Source organism: Chiloscyllium punctatum, chromosome 1 (assembly GCF_047496795.1).
Source record: "Chiloscyllium punctatum isolate Juve2018m chromosome 1, sChiPun1.3, whole genome shotgun sequence".
In the NCBI taxonomy this organism is placed as follows: domain Eukaryota; kingdom Metazoa; phylum Chordata; class Chondrichthyes; order Orectolobiformes; family Hemiscylliidae; genus Chiloscyllium; species Chiloscyllium punctatum.
In genome coordinates, this window is record NC_092739.1 from 29,339,868 (window position 1) to 29,358,159 (window position 18,292).

General features: G+C 40.9%; 1 protein-coding gene across 2 annotated transcripts in view; it reads left to right on the top strand.

Annotated features, from left to right (window-relative positions):
- Nucleotides 1–17,714, top strand: part of larp7 (La ribonucleoprotein 7, transcriptional regulator) — a 36,662-nt gene extending 18,948 nt beyond the window's left edge. For both annotated transcript variants that reach the window (XM_072584260.1, XM_072584303.1), the window contains exons 10-13: nucleotides 10,104–10,228; nucleotides 13,017–13,176; nucleotides 16,145–16,236; nucleotides 17,144–17,714. In XM_072584260.1, coding sequence (XP_072440361.1) covers nucleotides 10,104–10,228; nucleotides 13,017–13,176; nucleotides 16,145–16,236; nucleotides 17,144–17,224 — 458 coding nt within the window. In that variant the 3' untranslated portion in view covers nucleotides 17,225–17,714. The remainder of the gene's footprint in view (nucleotides 1–10,103; nucleotides 10,229–13,016; nucleotides 13,177–16,144; nucleotides 16,237–17,143) is intronic.
- The last annotated feature ends 578 nt before the right edge of the window (nucleotides 17,715–18,292 follow it).

Here is an 18,292-nt window from a genome sequence, read left to right on the forward strand (position 1 = left end):
GGAACTTTCAAAACTTCAATCAAGTCACCCTTCAATCTCCTACAAGATTAACTTGTTAGTTACCCTCAATTGAAGTGCTGTAACCTACAAAAGTATTGACCAAAAGTTGAAAAGTAGAACCATTTTGGATTATTCTTACACGGTGCCACATCACAGTGAGCTGAAAATGTTCTCTTAGCATTTTCTGTTTCATTCTTGCACTCTGTCTGATCTGTGAAACAGATTGGAAGGCCCTAGACACTGAAGTATTCCCATTCTAACTTATTCCAGTTGACAGAGGACGCTCATTGATGTGGGACTGTGAAATCCCCTTGGTCACCTCTTCTTCATCGTCTGACCTACTTCTCCGAAATGATTCTGTGCACAGCAGCATTCCTTATATGTGTTATTGTCACATTTTGTTGCTTGTTAATCCCTTCTGGCGCTACAAGTTAGATATTGTCACTCTGCTCGAAGATTACAGCTTTCATTTAACATTTTTGGAGATTCTCTTCCTCAGTTTTCAGCCAAGTCAAATACATATTTATTTGGAGTCTTTAGCATGAAATGTGCCAAAGTGTTTCATTAAAAAAATCAGTGAGACCACGTCTAAGCACAAGTATTGTGGATGTTTGCCTTGGTTAGGATCGGTTAGGATCAAATAAAAATTGGAAAAACAATGGTATTTTCCTTTGACCAGGGAATGAGGAAGAAAACCTTTTTTCCCCTTTGTTTTGCTGGTAATAAAGTAGTCAGTTTGTTTATATATAACACTCTGAGGGGTTGTACAGTGTAAATATATGGTTGGAAAATTAGAAATAAGAAAGGTGTGATCACCTTGGTGGGATTGAAACCCCCAACTCCCAATAGTCAGAAGGAAATTGAGGAGCAAAGATTTGGAGAGATCATACACTTAATGATAAGGACCTGGAGAGTTGTGCTGAATAAAGAGACCTTGGAATGCATAGTTCCTTGAAAGTGGAGTCACAGGTAGGATCGGGAAGGTGTTTGATATGCTTGCCTTTATTGACCAGTGCATTGAGTATATGGAGGTCATGTTGCAGCTGTATAGGACAGGCAATTCTGATCTCCCTTCCATAGGAAGGATGTTGTGAAACTTGAAAGGGTTGATAAAGGATTTACAAAGATGTTGCCAGGGTTGGAGGTTTTGAACTATCGGCATGATTTGGGGGTGCTGGTGTTGGACTGGGTAAAATCATTACAAAGGTAAAAATCATACAACAACTGGTTATAGTCCAACAGGTTTATTTGGAAGCACTAGCTTTCAAAGTGCTGCTCCTTCATCAGGTCATTGTGAAGCAGGACCATAAGGCAGATAATTTATAGCAAAAGATATAAGGGGCCACTTTTTCACACACAGGGTGGTGCATGTATGGAATGAGCTGCCAGTGGTGAATGCTGGTACAATTACAACATTTAAAAGGCATCTGGATGGGTACATAAATAGGAAAGGTTTAAAGGGATTTGGGCCAAGGGCTGGCAAATGGGACTAGATTAGAGTTAAAATCACACAACACCAGGTTGTAGTCTAACAGGGCTATAACAATCAGGAGTACATTAGGTTAGGATATCTAGTCAGCATGGACAAGTTGGACTGAAGGGTCTATTTCCGTGCTGTACATCTGAGTGATTCTAAGTACATTAAGAGCAAAGAAGCAACTAAGGAGAGAATAGGGTTCCTGAAAGCTCAGCAAGGTTGTTTTGGTGTGTTGAACAGCAAGAGATGGGAGAGATAGTAAATAACATTTCACATCAGTCTCTACTGTGGAAAAAGAAATAGAGGCTAGAGAACTCAAAAAAATAGTGATTTTTAAAAAATTGTTCTTAGAAGGCATAAAGGTGGATAAATCTCGGCAACCTGATCAAGTCTATCCTAGGATTTTGTGGGAAGTTAGGAAATTGTGGAGTCCCTAGTAGAACTATTCACATCATCTATAACCACGTGAGTTTCCAGGGGACTGGAAGGTGGATAATGTTATGCCTAATTTAAAATGGGCTGTAAAGAGAACCCTGGAAAACTTAGACCAGTGAGCCTGACATTGGTGATGGGTAACTTAGAGTCATAGAGATTGTACAGCATGGAAACAGACCCTTCGGTCCAATCCGTCCATGCCGACCAGATATCCCAACACAATCTAGTCCCACCTGCCAGCACCTGGCCCATATCTCTCCAAACCCTTCCTATTCATATACCCGTCCAAATGCCTCTTAAATGTTGCAATTGTACCAGCCTCCACCACGCCCTCTGGCAGCTCATTCCATACACGTACCACCCTCTGCGTGAAAAAGTTGTCCCTTAGGTCTCTTCTATATGTTTCCCCCCTCACCCTTACCCTATGCCCTCTAGTTCTGGATTCTCTGACCCCAGGGAAAAGACTTTGTCTGTTTATCCTATCCATGCCCCTCATAATTTTGTAAACCTCTATAAGGTCATTCCTCAGCCTCCAATGCTCCAGGGAAAACAGCCCCAGCCTGTTCAGCCTCTCCCTGTAGCTTAGATCCTCCAACCCTGGCAACATCCTTGTAAATCGTTTTTGAACCCTTTCAAGTTTCACAATATCTTTCCGATAGGAAGGAGACCAGAATTGCATGCAATATTCCAACAGTGGCTGAACCAATGTCCTGTACAGCCGCAATATGATCTCAATATTCTGACCAATAAAGGAAAGCATACCAAACGCCTTTTTCACTGTCCTATCTACCTGCGACTCCACTTTCAAGGAGCTATGAACCTGCATTCCAAGGTCTCTTTGTTCAGCAACACTCCCTAGGACCTTCCCATTAAGTGTATAAGTCCTGCTAAGATTTGTTTTCCCAAAATGCAGCACATCGTATTTATCTGAAATAAACTCCATCTGCCACTTCTCAGTCCATTGGCCCATTTGGTCCAGATCCTGTTGTAATCTGAGGTAACCCTCTTCGCTGTTCACTACACCTCCAATTTTGGTGTCATCTGCAAACTTACTAACTGTACCTCTTATGCTCGCATCCAAATCATTTATGTAAATGACAAAAAGTAGAGGGCCCAGCACCGATCCTTGTGGCACTCCACTCGTCACAGGCCTCCAGTCTGAAAAACAACTCTCCGCCACCACCCTCCTGCTTCTACCTTTGAGCCAGTTCTGTATCCAAATGGCTAGTTCTCCCTGTTTTCCATGAGATCTAACCTTGCTAATCAGTCTCCCATGGGGAACCTTGTCGAACACCTTACTGAAGTCCATATAGATCACATCTACTGCTCTGCCCTCATCAATCATCTTTGTTACTTCTTCAAAGAGTTCAATGAAGTTTGTGAGACATGATTTCCCACGCACATAGCTGTGTTGACTATCCTTGCCTTTCCAAATACATGTACATCCTGTGCATCAGGATTCCCTCCAACAACGTGCCCACCACTGAGGTCAGGCTCACTGGTCTATAGTTCCCTGGCTTGTCTTTACTGTCCTTCTTAAACAGTGGCACCACGTTTGCCAACCTCCAGTCTTCTGGCATCTCACCTGTGACTATCAATGATACAAATATCTTAGCACCTGAGGTGACTCTGAAAGATAATATTTAATGCATTTGGAAAGGCAGGGAATGATTAAGGATAGTCAGCATGGTTTTGTGCGAGGGAAATTGTCTCTCTCAAACTTGATTGAGTTTTTTGAGGATGTAACGAAAAAAGTGTAGGCAGAAGAGTAGGTGTTGTTTATTTGGACTTCAGTGGGCAATGAAGAAGGTTACCTCAGAGTACAACAGGATCTTGATCAGATGGGCCAAAGGGCTCAGGAGTGGCATATGGAGTTTAATTTAGATAAATATGAGGTACTGCACTATGAAAAGGCAAATTAGGGCAGGACTTGTGCATTTAATGGTAAGGTCCTGGGAAGTGTTGCTGAACAAGGTCTCTGAGTGCAGATTCATAGTTCCTTGAAAGTGGAGTCACAGGTAGACAGGATAGTGAAGAAGGCATTTAGTATGTTTTCCTTTATTGGTAAGTGTATTGAGTACAGGAGTGGGAGGTCATGCTGAGACTGTACAGGACATTGATTAGCAATGCAAATGTGGTCTCCCTGCTTTAGGAAGGACACTGAAACTTCAAAGGGTTCAGAAAAGATTGACAAGGATGTTTCCAGGGTTGGAGGGTTTGAGCTGTAGGGAGAGGCTGTATAGCCTGGAGCTATTTTCCCTGGACCATTGGAGGCTGAGGGGTGACCTTATAGAGGTTTATAAAATCATGAGGGCGAATAGGGCGAATAACCAAGGTCTTTTCCACAGGGCTAGTGGAGTCCAAATACTAGCAAATGAAATTAGATTGATTTAGCATACCTGGTTGGCATGGACAAGTTGTACCGTCGGGTCTGTTTCCATGCTGTATTTCTCTCTTTCTTTGATAAGATTCCACAGTGTAGACTAATTTGTAAAGTTAGATCAAAGGATTCAGGGAGGCTCTACCAATTGGATTTAAAATTGGTTTGGCTGTAGAGACAGAGTGATGGTGGAGGGTTCTTTTTTGGACTGAAGGCCTATGGTCACTGGTGTCCACAGAGATTGGTACTGGGTCCACTTTTGTCTGTCATTTATATAAATGATCTGGATGGAGGCATGGTTAGGAAATATGCAGATGACATCAAAATTGGTGGTATAGTGGACAGTGAAGAAGGTTATCTAAGATTACAAAGAGATCTTGATTCTGGTACAATTGCAACTTTTAAAAGGTGTCTGGATAGGTATATGCATAGGAAGAGTTTAGAGGAATATGGGCCAATTGCTGGCAAATGGGACTAGATTAATTTAGGATATATTTGGCATAGATGAGTTGGATGGAAGAGTCTGCTTCTATGCTCAATATCTCTATATCTCTATATCTCTATTTCGGTCAGTGTGCTGAGAAATGGGAAATAGAGTTTAATTTGGATAAATGTTAGGTATCGTATTTTGGTAAAACAAACAAGGACAGGACCTATACAGTTAATGATGGGGCCCTGGTTATTGTTGTAGAACAGAGAGACCTAGGGGTTCAAGTACGTAATTCTTTGTCTGTCTGTGACATAAATTTCAGGGTAGTTAAGATGTTTGGCAAGCTTGTCTTCATTACTCAGACCTTTTGAGTATAGGAGGTGGGACGCCATGTTGAGATTGTAAAGACCTTGGGGAGGCCTCTTCTGAAGTACTGTGTGCAGTTCTGGTCACCCTGTTATAGGAAGGATATTATTAAATTGGAGAGGGTTTGGAAAAGATTTACGAGATGTTGCAGGGAATGAGGTTTTGAGATATAAAAATAGACTGGAAAGGCTGTGACATTTTGCATTGGTATGTCGGAGGTTGAGAGGTGACCTGACAGAAGTTTATAAGATCATGAAGGGTATAGATAAGGTGAATATTAACAGTCTTTTCTCTAAGGTGGTTGAGTTAAAAACTAGGAGGCATATTTTTAAGTTTTACAAAGAACATGAGGGGCAACATTTTTGGACAGAGAGTAGTGTTTGGATAAGTTCATGAATAGAAAAGGTTTGGACTTTTATGGGCTAAATGCAGGCAGCTGGGACTAGTTTAGTTTGGGAACGTATTTGGCATGGACTAGTTGGAGCGAAAGATCTGTTTCTATAACATTCATGTGATAATCTCAGTTAGTTAACATGCCAAATTTGAGTTATAATAAATAAATAAAGCACAATTTCATTGATGAGACATTTTTTTAAAACTTAAAATAAACCAGCCCTATTTTTAACCATTCTGTCTCAGCCACTAAATTCAACAGAAATGAAGAACATCTCGGTAAAATTATATAGATACTTGCTTCTTTGCATTTTTAGTCAAGGTGTAATTTTTTATATCATATTCAGTGTGTCCAGAACCTGAGGAATACTTTTGACAAAGAAATAATATATCAAAAAAAATTGCATGACTAATTTACATTGAAGAAACTAATCTTCCTTTAGTGGATAAAATTCATTCAGATTAGTTTATCTTTGAACTCAAGACATGCTTATCTTGATCCAGGCCAAACGTGATCACTTACTTCATGTACACATCAAGACTTGATAAGAATATATCTAACAGAATCAGTGTGTAAAAACCAAAAAAACTGCAGGTGCTGTAAAACAGAAACAAAAACAGGAATTGCTGGAAAAGTTCAGTGTGTTTGGCAGCATCTGTGGAGAGAAATCAAAGTTCTGAGGAAGGGTCACTCACTGTCCACAGGTACTTGCCAGACCTGCTGAGCCTATTCAGTAATTTCTATTTTAGAAGAATCACGTCATTTGCTAGAGTGTGTGAGCAGAGGTTATTGGGTATTGGAATACACCCAATCACATTCTGAATTTTACATCAGTCATGGTTAGATTGTGGAAAAGCATTTCCCACCAACTGGTGGACCTACAGCATAATAGGAGACATGACATATATTCATACTTTAATCAGAAAGGTATTGGCAAACAGAAACCTTGCATTTTACAATGACTAGTAAGGAATTTCAGACACCATCCATTTGCCTAGTGAAAGCTCAACTCCCTGCTCACCAGTCCTCTGACAATCAGCAAGAGATTAGTTCTTTAGCTGTGCCTCCTGAGCTGGTAATAATTGGAATTTATGTGACTTCAAGCTGGAAGTCTAGAGCAAAGGCAGAACTATAGAGCCATAGAGGTGTACATGGAAACAGACCCTTTGGTCCAACTTGTCCATGATGACCAGATATTCTAAGTTAATCTAGTCCCATTGCCAGAATTTGGCCCATATCCCTCTAAACCCTTCCTGTTCATATACTCATCCAGATGCACTTTAAATGTTGTAATTGTACCTGCCTCTACCATTTCCTCTAGCAGTTCATTCCATACACACACTGCTGTCTGCATGAAAAAGCTGCACCTGAGATCTCTTTTAAGTCTTTCCTCTCTCACCTTAAACCTTTGCCCTCTAGTTATGGACACCCCCACCTTAGGGTAAAGATGTTGCCTATTTACCCTATCCATGCCCCTCATGATTTGATAAACCTTTTAGAAGGCCACCCCTCAGCTTCTGACACTCCAGGGAAAATAGCCCCAGTCTATTCAGCCTCTTCCTATAACTTAAACTTTCCAACACTGACAACATCCTTGTAAATCTTTTCTGAACTCTTGCAAGTCTCCCTTTGTAGCAGGGAGACCAGAATTGCATGCAGTATCCCAAAAATGGCCTAACCAATGCCCTGTACAGTGCAACATGACCTCCCACTTCCTGTACTCCAGTACACTGACCAATGTGGACCAAATGTGTTCTTCACTATCCTGTAAAGCTGTGATTCTATTTTCAGGGATCTACAAACCCACACTCCAAGGGCTCTTTGTTCAGCAACACTCCACAGGAACTTAGTATTAAGTGTATAGGTCCTGCCCTGATTTGCCATTTCAAAATGCAGCATCTCACATTTATCTAAATTAAATTTCATCTACCATTGTCTCATCTAATCAAGATCTCATTGTACTCTGAGGTAACCTTCGCTGTCCACTACATCTGCAATTTCTGAATGACATATTTAATAACACAATACCTGAACCATTCGGGTCCCTGTGTAGCCACGGTACCATTAATGATGTATAACTGGGCCTGGTCAAATCATGGCATCTACATAAAAAGAACAATTTCTGAACATTGACATTCTGTCAACTAGGGCTGCTGATATTCCTGCAGTCCAGAGTTCTAACATGTAAAACTAATTGAATGAATAATGGGGGGCTTCTAATTAAGTTCTCATCAGCAACTTTATTTTTTCTATTTCAAAAATATACTTTATTCATAAAATATATGTAAAGTCTTATATATAGTCACTAAAGCAGTTCCATTCTGTACAGTAGCATATGAAGAAATGTACAAACATTGGAGTTTTGACTCTATCCAACAAATAAACCAAGGGCATTTCTTACTTGTAGAGGGCTATGTTTACATACGTTTGAGGCCCTGGATGGGGTCCAATAACTGAACAGGTCCCCATTTAACTTTAACTCATTCCTGATGAAGACTTTTGCCCGAAACTTCGGGTTTCCTGCTCCTCGGATGCTGCCTGACCTGCTGTGCTTTTCCAGCACCACTCTAATCTTGACCCTCATTTAACTTTAACTGAATTAGATTAGATTAGATTACTTACAGTGTGGAAACAGGCCCTTCGGCCCAACAAGTCCACACCGACCCGCCGAAGCGCAACCCACCCATACCCCTACATTTACCCCTTTTACCTAACACTACGGGCAATTTAGCATGGCCAATTCACCTGACCTGCACATCTTTGAAACACCTTAGAAGCTGGTCTTTTCCCACTGTGCCTTGGCTTTGTATACACTTTGAGTTATTTTGACAGTACAATACAATTTATTTCCATTTGGATGAAAGAATTTAGGTGATCATTCTTTTATTCTTGTCAATGCTGCATTTAGCTACAATCGCTATTTGAGGTATTTCATCAAATTATTGCTTATCTACCTGAATGCATAATAACTTAATTTAAACACATCAATTTAAATCCTTAGTAACAAAAAGGTCCCTCTACACTGTCCCCATCAAACACTCCTAGAACAGGGACAGTTTGGGCTCTAATACAGAGTAAAGCTGCCTCTATTCTTTTACTCTGATTGTAAAACTACCTACACCCTCCCCAGCATACAGTCCCAGGACAGGGACAACACAAGTTTAGATATAGAGTATAGTTCTCTCAGCACCATTCCAAATAAATAGCTCTATTTACTGTTATGTGGATAGAATATAGATTTTGGGAGTCCTATAGAGTGCCAGAGAACGGTGAGTTCATGACTTCTATCAGTCTTTGCATGAACAGAAAAAGGCCATTAGCCCAAAGTGCCTGCTTGGATCCAAGAAAAAACACTCCATTTGGGTGGCAACGGCATTGTCAAAAATGGCTGATATCAACATTAGGGAGATAATCTCAGACATGAGTATAAACTTGGTTAAAATTACAATTTTTAATGAATTACATAAAGATGGAGAGGCTGTGAGCCTGACAGGGCGGTATTCAGTGTCATTTTGAGGTGATTGAAGTCGGGTGACCCAACAAGTCCACACCGACCCTCCGAAGAGCAACCTACCCAGACCCATTCTCCTACATTTACCCCTTCACCTAACACTACGGGCAAATTCCCATGGCCAATTCACCTGACCTGCACATCTTTGGACTGTGGGAGGAAACCGGAGCACCCAGAGGAAACCCACGCAGACGCGGGGAAAATGTGCAAACTCCACACAGACAGTTGCCTGAGGCAGGAATTGAACCCAGGTCTCTGGCACTGTGAGGCAGCAGTGCTAACTACTGATCCACCTTGACCATGTTTTGGTCACTAGCAGCATGTTATGTCCTATTATGTTATTTGATGCCCTTGTGAAGAGCATTAAAGTTGGCCTGTAAAAGCCAGCTGTTGTCAACATGTCATTGCGGGACTTTGGATGTATGGGCAATTATTGACGACTCATACTTTGTCAGTATTCATATGTGAACCTCGATGGTACATTGTCCAGTTAGGTGGAAGGAGAAAGTGAGGACTGTAGATGCTGGAGATCAGAGCTGAAAAATATGTTGCATAAGCCCGAAACGTCGATTCTCCTGCTCCTTGGATACTGCCTGATCTGCTGCGCTTTTCCAGCAACACATTTTTCAGTTAGGTGGAAGGCCCAACAGGCAGGCCAAACCCGACCTCAATTTGTGGATAGACATAAAGACGTGTACTCGTATCAATCCTTCCAAATGATTTCTCAACACAGATTGTTCTTTTTAGTCCCTCAAACTCTGGGGCCTTTGACATGAATTGCAATAACCATGCTGTGGTGATGTGAGATCGAATGACCCCATATAGGTCAAAACTGGGGCACCCAGTGATTCTGCTTCTCACTAATCCATTGAGAGGCAGGAGCATTCAAGATTAATCTTTAAGTGTTTTAGGAATTTACATTCTCTAAGGGGAATCAACTGCGAGATGTGAGTCAATTAGCATGCAAATAGTTTTGAAAAACAAAAGCCTTTGAAATTGTGCTTGGGCTCTTAGGATGGGGGTGGACTGTTAGAATTCTTTGAATGAATGTGTTAGTGTAAAATACCTTGAATTTCAAAGCTATTGATGTATTGTTCTCTTATACTAAAGCAAAGGTTAACAATGAAGGAGCCCAACCCTCTGTGAAGGTTAACACCCTGGGGCCTCAGTTTGTGAGTGGAGTCATTGTGAAGATCACCAGTACTGAGACCCTGCTGGGCAGGAAACAGATCAAGGTAAATTTGTGCCCTCAAGCTAGGTTTTTACTTTGAACCAGTTCTCAAGGCAGTCTGTCATCCTGTAACAATTTGTATATGCCATGAGTTCATTTTCTCAGTAATTAATCATTTTCTGTTGGTCTAAAGTCTATTTCAAGATAAGAAATTAGAGTTTGGAAAGTTTCTTTCTGTTGCAGTGGAATATATTTTTAAAATTCCTTCACCACACCTCCCCTAAACAAAAAAATACATTGCTTTGTAAATTCCCTCCTATTTATGTTTTGTTCCTCCAAAAAAATCTGAAGCCTTATTAATCAGACTGATGGTCAAAGATTTAATTACTGATCATACAGACATATGGTTCATTCCACTGAGCCGCCTTCAGAAGCCTTTTCTCTAAATTCCAAAATTTCTGACACCAATTAAACACATTTTTAAAAAAAATATTATGAAAGGTTTGAACCTCCACTTCTTGACAACTCTTGCCTGGCAGACTGCACAGTGTAGGTCCTACTCCTGCCAAGTTGGTCAGTTTTGACAGGACATACACTGGTGCTGTTCTACAGACATGGAAAATTTGTTGGGGTTATCATTCCTGAGGTTTGAGCTATAGGAAGAGGCTGAATAGGCTGGGGCTGTTTTCTCTGGAGTGTTGGAGGCTGAGGCATGACCTTGTAGAGGTTTATAAAATCATGAGGGGCATGGATAAGATAAATAAGCACAGTCTTTTTCCCTAAGGTGGGGGAGTCCAGAACTAGGGTGAGAGGGGAAAAATTTAAAAGTGACCACTTTTTAAAGCAAAGGATAGTGCGTGTATAGAATGAGCTGCCAGTGGAGGAGGCTGGTACAATTAAAACATTTAAAAGGCATCTGGATGGGTATGTGAATAGAAAGGGTTTAGAGGGATATGGGCCAAGTGCTGGCAAGTGGGACTAGATTAGGTTAGGATATCTGGTTGGTATGGATGAGTTGGACTGAAAGGTCTGTTTCTGTGCTGTACATCTCTATGATCACCATCCAATGACCTGTATTAAAAGTTAATTTGTATAAATGGCGGAACATTAACTGAGAACTGACGCTTACTGAAGTGGGACAGCCATAGAGTGAGAGTATTGTAGTTGAACATGTAGGTATCATTTTTACCCCACAACCATTTATAAATGGTATAACTGGACGTCACGATGAAGGTAATTTGACAGCCCAGTGACTCACATTGGAGAATTTGCTAACAATGTGATGTAACAGAAGTTCACTGTAGTAACTCTCCAATGATTGATTCAGCATGTACAGACTTGGGTTCAATTCACAGTAGTGCTGGGTTAGTTAATATCAATTGGACAGCAAGAGCACACAGGTCCTGGTGAGACCACATCTGGAATTCTGTGATCCGTTTTGGTGCCCTGATTTATGGAAAGGTATTTCATTGGAGGCAGTTCAGAGAAGGTTCATGAGGATGATCCCTAGTAAGATGGATTGTCAGCAAACGCAAAACAGATTCGGACTTTACTCTCAGAAATTTAAATGAACGAAAGGTGATTTCATTTAGGATTCTTAAAGGCTTGACAGGGTCAATGCTGAGTGAATATTTCCTTGCATGGGAATGTCTAGGATAGAGGGCATTTTTTCGGAATACAGGGGTGCGAATTAGGACTGAGGTGAGGAGGGATATCTTCTTTCTGAGGGTTGAGAGTCTTTGGAACTCCTTGACATAGGGAGCTATGAGGACAAAGTCCTTGTATTTATTTAAGGCTGAGATCGATAAATTCTTAAGTCCAAGAATCAAGGATTACAAGGTAAATGCTGGAAATGGTTATGAAAGAATATCAGATCAGCCATGATACTTTTGAATGGTGGAGCAGGTTTGAAGGGCCAACAGCCTACTCCTGTTTCTTATCCTGGAATTCCTGCAATGTGGAAGCAGGCTATTTGACCCATAGAGCCTCCACCGATCCTCCAAAGAGCATCCCACTCAGACCCACCCCCCTACCCAGTCCCTGTAACCCTGCATTTCCCCTGATTAATCAACCTAGCCTACCTTTCCCTGGGCACTTTGAGTAATTTAGCAAGGCCAAAATATCTGCAAATTTTTGGATTGTGGGAGGAAACCGGAGTACCTGGAGGAAACCCGCACAAACATACTGGGAGAACATGCAAACTCCACACACAGTGACCCGAGGTTGGAATTGAAGTCTGAGTCCCTGACGCTGTGAGGCAGCAATATTAACCACTGAGCCCCCCTGCCACCCTTAAGGTGTTACAGCAGAAACCATTTTAGAACAATACTCTGCGCCTCTGACCAAAGGCAGAGGAAACTTGCTTTTTGTCTAATAAGTCATCAGGAATAACTGATGGTTAAATATAATTCTGACTGAGGTAACATTTGAAAAGTGATTGTTTAGGTGAGATATCCTGGCAATATTGATTGGATTCTAAAGAGCAGACTAAACTGAAATAATCAAAATTGAAAGAGGGTGGGAATGAGGTGGAAGATGTGCCACTACCACGAATCTGCCTTCATTGGTCTCCTATTTTAAACATTAATATTTTTTATAGTAGCAAGATGATACTGTTGCTGGATGTCTGAAATAAAAAAAATTGAAAATACTGGATAAACTCAGCATGTCTGGCAACATCTGTGGAGAGGGAAACATAGTTCCCATTTCAAATCTGATATGACTAGAATCAAAACATTAACTCTGTTTCTGTCTCCATAGATGCTGCCAGATCTGCTGAGTCTTTCCAGCACTTTCTGACAATATGTTTTTGATTGCTCTTCAGTAATGACCTGTTTATGTATTGTGTGAAGGATGCTCTGTTAGAAACTGCTGAGATTTTGTACGTGGACCTGCTCGAAGGTGATTCTGAGGGACACGTTCGGTTTAAAACTCCTGCAGATGCCCAGACTCTGATGAGGGCACAACGAGAAATACAGAGCAAGTACAACTGGAAACTTGAACTTCTCGCAGGTCTGCTTGATAAATTTTCAATATTTGACTTTCAAATGCTGAACCCCCTGTCAGAAAAATACCTTTGTCTGTTTTATTATCTAAAGTTGGGAATTATTCTTCAAAACACTATACTGTACTAAAATATAATCCACCATTTTCTGAAGAGTTCTATGTATTTTATTATGACCTAGCAAATTAAAAATATGTAACAATGAAGGCATGAATTGTTTGTCAAGGGAACATAGAAGGATGGCTGAATGGGAAAAGAGGTCAGAGGATGGTGAAGAGGTGGTTTAAACCCTGGCAACACTGCAGTGAATATCTCAGCTGTCCACTGTGAGATGTTGCTGAATGGAAGCCATCCATCTCTGCAGATGTGCAAAGGAGAAACTAGGGGAAAACATTTATAATCCAATGTTTAACCTTCATCCAAATGTAGGAAGAGGCAACTGTTCAACCTAATCCCTCCTGCACACAAAGTTACATTTATAAACATCACAAAAAGACAATCAACACATGCTGTTGTAACGTACTTGCTGTGCCTGGATCTCTGTCCACTTAGGTTTAGATATTTCCGAATGGGTTACTATATTAGTTATTTACCAACTTCTGAGTCACCATTTTATGCAATACATTGTCACTTAGAGTCATAGAGATGTACAGCATGGAAACAGACCCTTCGGGTCCAATCCGTCCACACTGACCAGATATCCCAACCCAACCTAGTCCCACTTGCCAGCACCCAGCCCATATCCCTCCAAACCCTTCCTATTCATATACCCATCCAAATGCCTCTTGATGTAAAAAAAGGGGAAGCTAAGTTTGGTATTGAACACTTTGTGCTAATTATTAGCCTGTTGGCCATTGATTTCATGTCCCGTTCTAAACCCAGCAATAACAAGTCTATTAATTTCCCGACTGTCGAAAACCAAATGAGACTATTCCCAATCTCAGTGTCATATTTAAGTCTGAGAAGAACTTTTGACCATATAACCATCATTTAGACTCTATAATTTCACCTTCCAGCTTTATTCCTGTCTCAACTCATCTGCCAATGAAACACTCACTCATGCCTGTGTTACCTAAAGAGTTGACAGTTAAAACACATATCTGGCCAGTCTACTATATCTTTCTTTCTATGCACATGAAGTCATCCCAAAATTTGTACATGTCCTAACTCTCTTATCAAATGTCGTCATCAACCCTGTGCACTCAGAGTCTTAGTAGCTCCCGGTCAGGCAACACTTTGATTTTAAGAGTTCTCATGTTTGTTTCAAATCTGTCTGTATCTTTGCCCCTCCTTATCTCTATTTTTGGTTGTCCTCGCAAACAGTTACACCTGCAGTTCCAGCCTAACTTCTTGTTCCGTCAGTTTAAAGGAATAGCTCGCAAGTCTTCCGGCCCATCACTGAGGTCCTCGCAGCCTTCAATATTTGAAACAGATCCTATCTAAATTTACACTTCTCCAGTAAATCCAAGCCTATGAACAAAATAAACCTCAAAGCACTCAGGCCAGGGATCGTCCATATGATCTTGGTATATAATAACGTTAATGAGCATTGAAATTAACACTTCATCATTTGTTAACACATTTTAGTAACTTTATAAAGTTGTAATGTGGTAAAACACTACAAGTAAAACTTAAAATATTCCCTGAAGTGGCACAAGTGATGAAGGCAGTAAATCTACTCTCAGGCAGTCCATGGCACTAACGGTAGCACTATTACCCAAGGGCATTTTGAGTGGTTCCAAGACCTAGATATTGGATTTTATTTCAAAAATGTACTTTGTACATAAAGATATCTTTAAATACATACATAGTCGCTAAAGCAGTTTAGTTCTGTACAGTAGCATAAGAAGAAACAGCTACAGGGAGAGGCTGAACAGGCTGGAGCTGTTTTCCCTGGAGCGTCGGGTGATCTAGAGGTTTACAAAATTGGGGGACATGGATAGTCTTTTCCCAGGGGTCGGGAAGTCCAGAACTAGAGGGCATAAGTTTAGGGTGAGAGGGGAAAGATATAAAAGATAGCTAACGGGCAACTTTTTCACGCAGAGGGTGGTACATGTAGCTGCCAGAGGATGTGGTGGAGGCTGGTACAATTGCAACATTTAAGAAGCATTTGGATGGGTATATGAATAGGAAGGGTTTGGAGGGATATGGGCCGGGTGCTGGCAGGTGGGACTAGATTGGGTTGGGATATCTGATTGGCATGGACGGGTTGGACCGAAGGGTCTGTTTCCATGCTGTACATCTCTATGACTCTAAGAAACAAAGAGACATTGGGGTGTGACTCTATCCAGCAATTAAACCCAAGGCATTTCTTACTTTTACAAGGTTATATTTATATGTATTTGAGACAATAGTGGATGTTATAACTGAACTGATCCCCATTTAGCTTCAGCAGAAAGGCCTCAGATGGTGTTTTTTTTTCCCCACTGCGCCTTGGTGGCAGCTGCCCTGAGCTTTAGTGTGTCCCTCAGCAAGTAGTCCTGGACCTTGGAATGTGCCGGTCTTGAAACACTTGGTCAAGGTCAACTCCTTGCTCTGGGAGACCATAAAGCAATGGCCATTGGTAATGACTGAATAAGAGGAAGCCAACATTTCTTTTTGTCTACTGAAATTTGATATTCGGAACCCACAAAAGCTGTTTTGGTGGATTATGGGAGGCTTGTATCTTTTGGATGAAAGCTAGGTAGAAAATTGGCCCAACAGCTGACAAAATAATTTAAAACTTTCCTGTTAAAGGGCGTTTGCCCGAAATGTCAATTTCCCTGCTCCTCGGATGCTGCCTGAACTGCTGTGCTTTTCCAGCACCACTCTAATCCAGAATCTGGTTTCCAGCATCTGCAGTCATTGTTTTTACCTCATTTTAAAAAAAGGGTGCTAGAATTAATCAGCAGACCATTTAGCATCTGCGCAGAGAGACCTTTCATCCAAACTATATTCTAATGGTTTGTTGCATTTGTTTTTGCTTTCCATCCAAAGGTGACAGTGAACAACGCTATTGGCAGAAGATTTTGGTGGACAGACAAGCAAAACTAAACCGCCCCCGGGACAAAAAACGGGGCATGGAGAAGGTAGTTTAAAAAAAACACATCATTCTTTGAGTATATTGAGTGCATTCTCAACCTTGTGAATTTTCTAAAACCCGAAAGATGTTGACAATCAGAATCAAAAATATAAATTGCTGGAAAATTTCAGCAGGTGTAGCAGCATCTGTGAAGCGAAAGCAGAGCTCCTGTTTCAGTGACCCTTCTTTAGAACCTGACCCAAGCCTTTCCACAGATGCTGCCAGACCTGCTCATATTTTCCAGCAGCTTCTGTTTTTGCTTCAGACTTCCAGCATCGGAGGTTCTTTCAGACTTTTTGGCCTAGATTGTCTGCAGTGTGTAGGGGTGTGCAGTCTGGTTGGATTAGCCATGGTAAATGAGGAGTTATGAAGATAGACAAGGTGGGGCTGGGTTTGGATGAGGTCCTGTTCAGATGGTTGGTGCAGACTTGATGGGCCAAGTGGTCTCTCTCTCTACGCTGTATGGTTTCTGTGATCTTTTATTATCATGGTCCTCGATTCTTCAGTATGACTGAAGAATCCCATTTTACCACGCATCTGCATCCTTTGACCCTTTAGTTGGTAAACATCATGTGTTTGGAGGGTGCTGTCTAAGGAGCATTGATGAGTTGTTGCAGTGCATCTTGTAGGTAGTGCAAACTCCTACCATGTGTTAGTGATGGAGAATGTGCTTACTGAATGCCTCAGATCAGTGCCAGACAAGTGGCTAAAGAGTCATGAGTTGCCACAGAATTCACAGACTTCGATCTTCTCATGTAGCCGCAGTAATTATGTGGTTTTTTGAGTTCAGTTTCTGGTCAGTGGTAACTCCCAAGATGTTGATAGTGAGAAGCCATTGATTGGTGCAATAGTTGGATTCTCTCTTGTTGGAAATGGTCATTGCCTAATACTTAGCTGCCCTCTTTGTGTTGCAGTTAATTGGCAAGGCCGAGAAAATAATCGTTGCCAAGACACACAAAGCTAACAAGCATATACATTTCTCTGACGAAGACTGAAGATGATCACGCCACCTAGTACGGCTGGATTCCACGGCTGGATTTTCTTTTAGTACTTTGAAGAATTTTAACAGTTTTGTACTGAATATAGCTATCATTTGCAGTCGGCTGAGTGATATTCACAGTTTTTCAAGAATACAGGATATGTTTGACTTTCTGAATGTTCTGTGAATTGTTTTGATGTAATGATTTAACAGCCATAAATCTACTTCCAAGATTTTGTTCTAATATTAAAGCTGCTTAGATGCATCGAAATAGCAGCAAGATGTGATTGGATACTCATTTTCAGTTATAACTTTAAACATAAACCCAGAATTTGGTTCTGTGAAACTGCATTGAAAATAGTCACTGTGTAAACTTTTAACAATTTTCAGTAATGCCTTTTTATATATTTCATTAGATCTCCACAAGAACTTGTCAGTAGTTTGTGGTTATGCCCTTGCTAGATATGAACATTGCAACAAAATAAAGCCAGAAATGTTTGATATTTCTAATGAGTTAGCAGATCCTTGCTTTTCGCTCTGCCTCAGTACACGTGATAATAAATTCAATTCAATAAATCTGATATTAAAAGTTAGTAGTTCACTCCTGTTTCCACCAAGCTGTGTGATCGGTGTCAGGGAAACTCAATATTGAGAAAGACAAACATCATCCAAGTATCATTGCAATGTCCTAGCTTCTGCTGGAAATTGTACCCATATAGTCATCAGGTGGGAACAGTAGTGAGCTGCACCATAAACTCCTCCATAGCTGGTGGCAAGCAAGGCTCGCCCTTGTAAAATGACTATGTGACTGAGATACTGCAGTGTCCTGGTGGAGCCTGTTGAATGAAAATGGTGTCACTTTGTATCAATTAAGTGTAAATTAAGTGTAAATTGCTCAGACTGCCAGACTGGTTGCAAATCTCTCTCCGAAGCCATTGCAATAGTCTTAACACAGGCTGTTAGTGATGATGGTGTAAGATTTAGTCCATTTTCAGGTGTATGTGATGTCCAAGGAATTACTTAGCACTTGCGTTGAAAAAGATATAAAAAGTTTGAACATTCTTTCCTTGTAATTTCAGTTCGC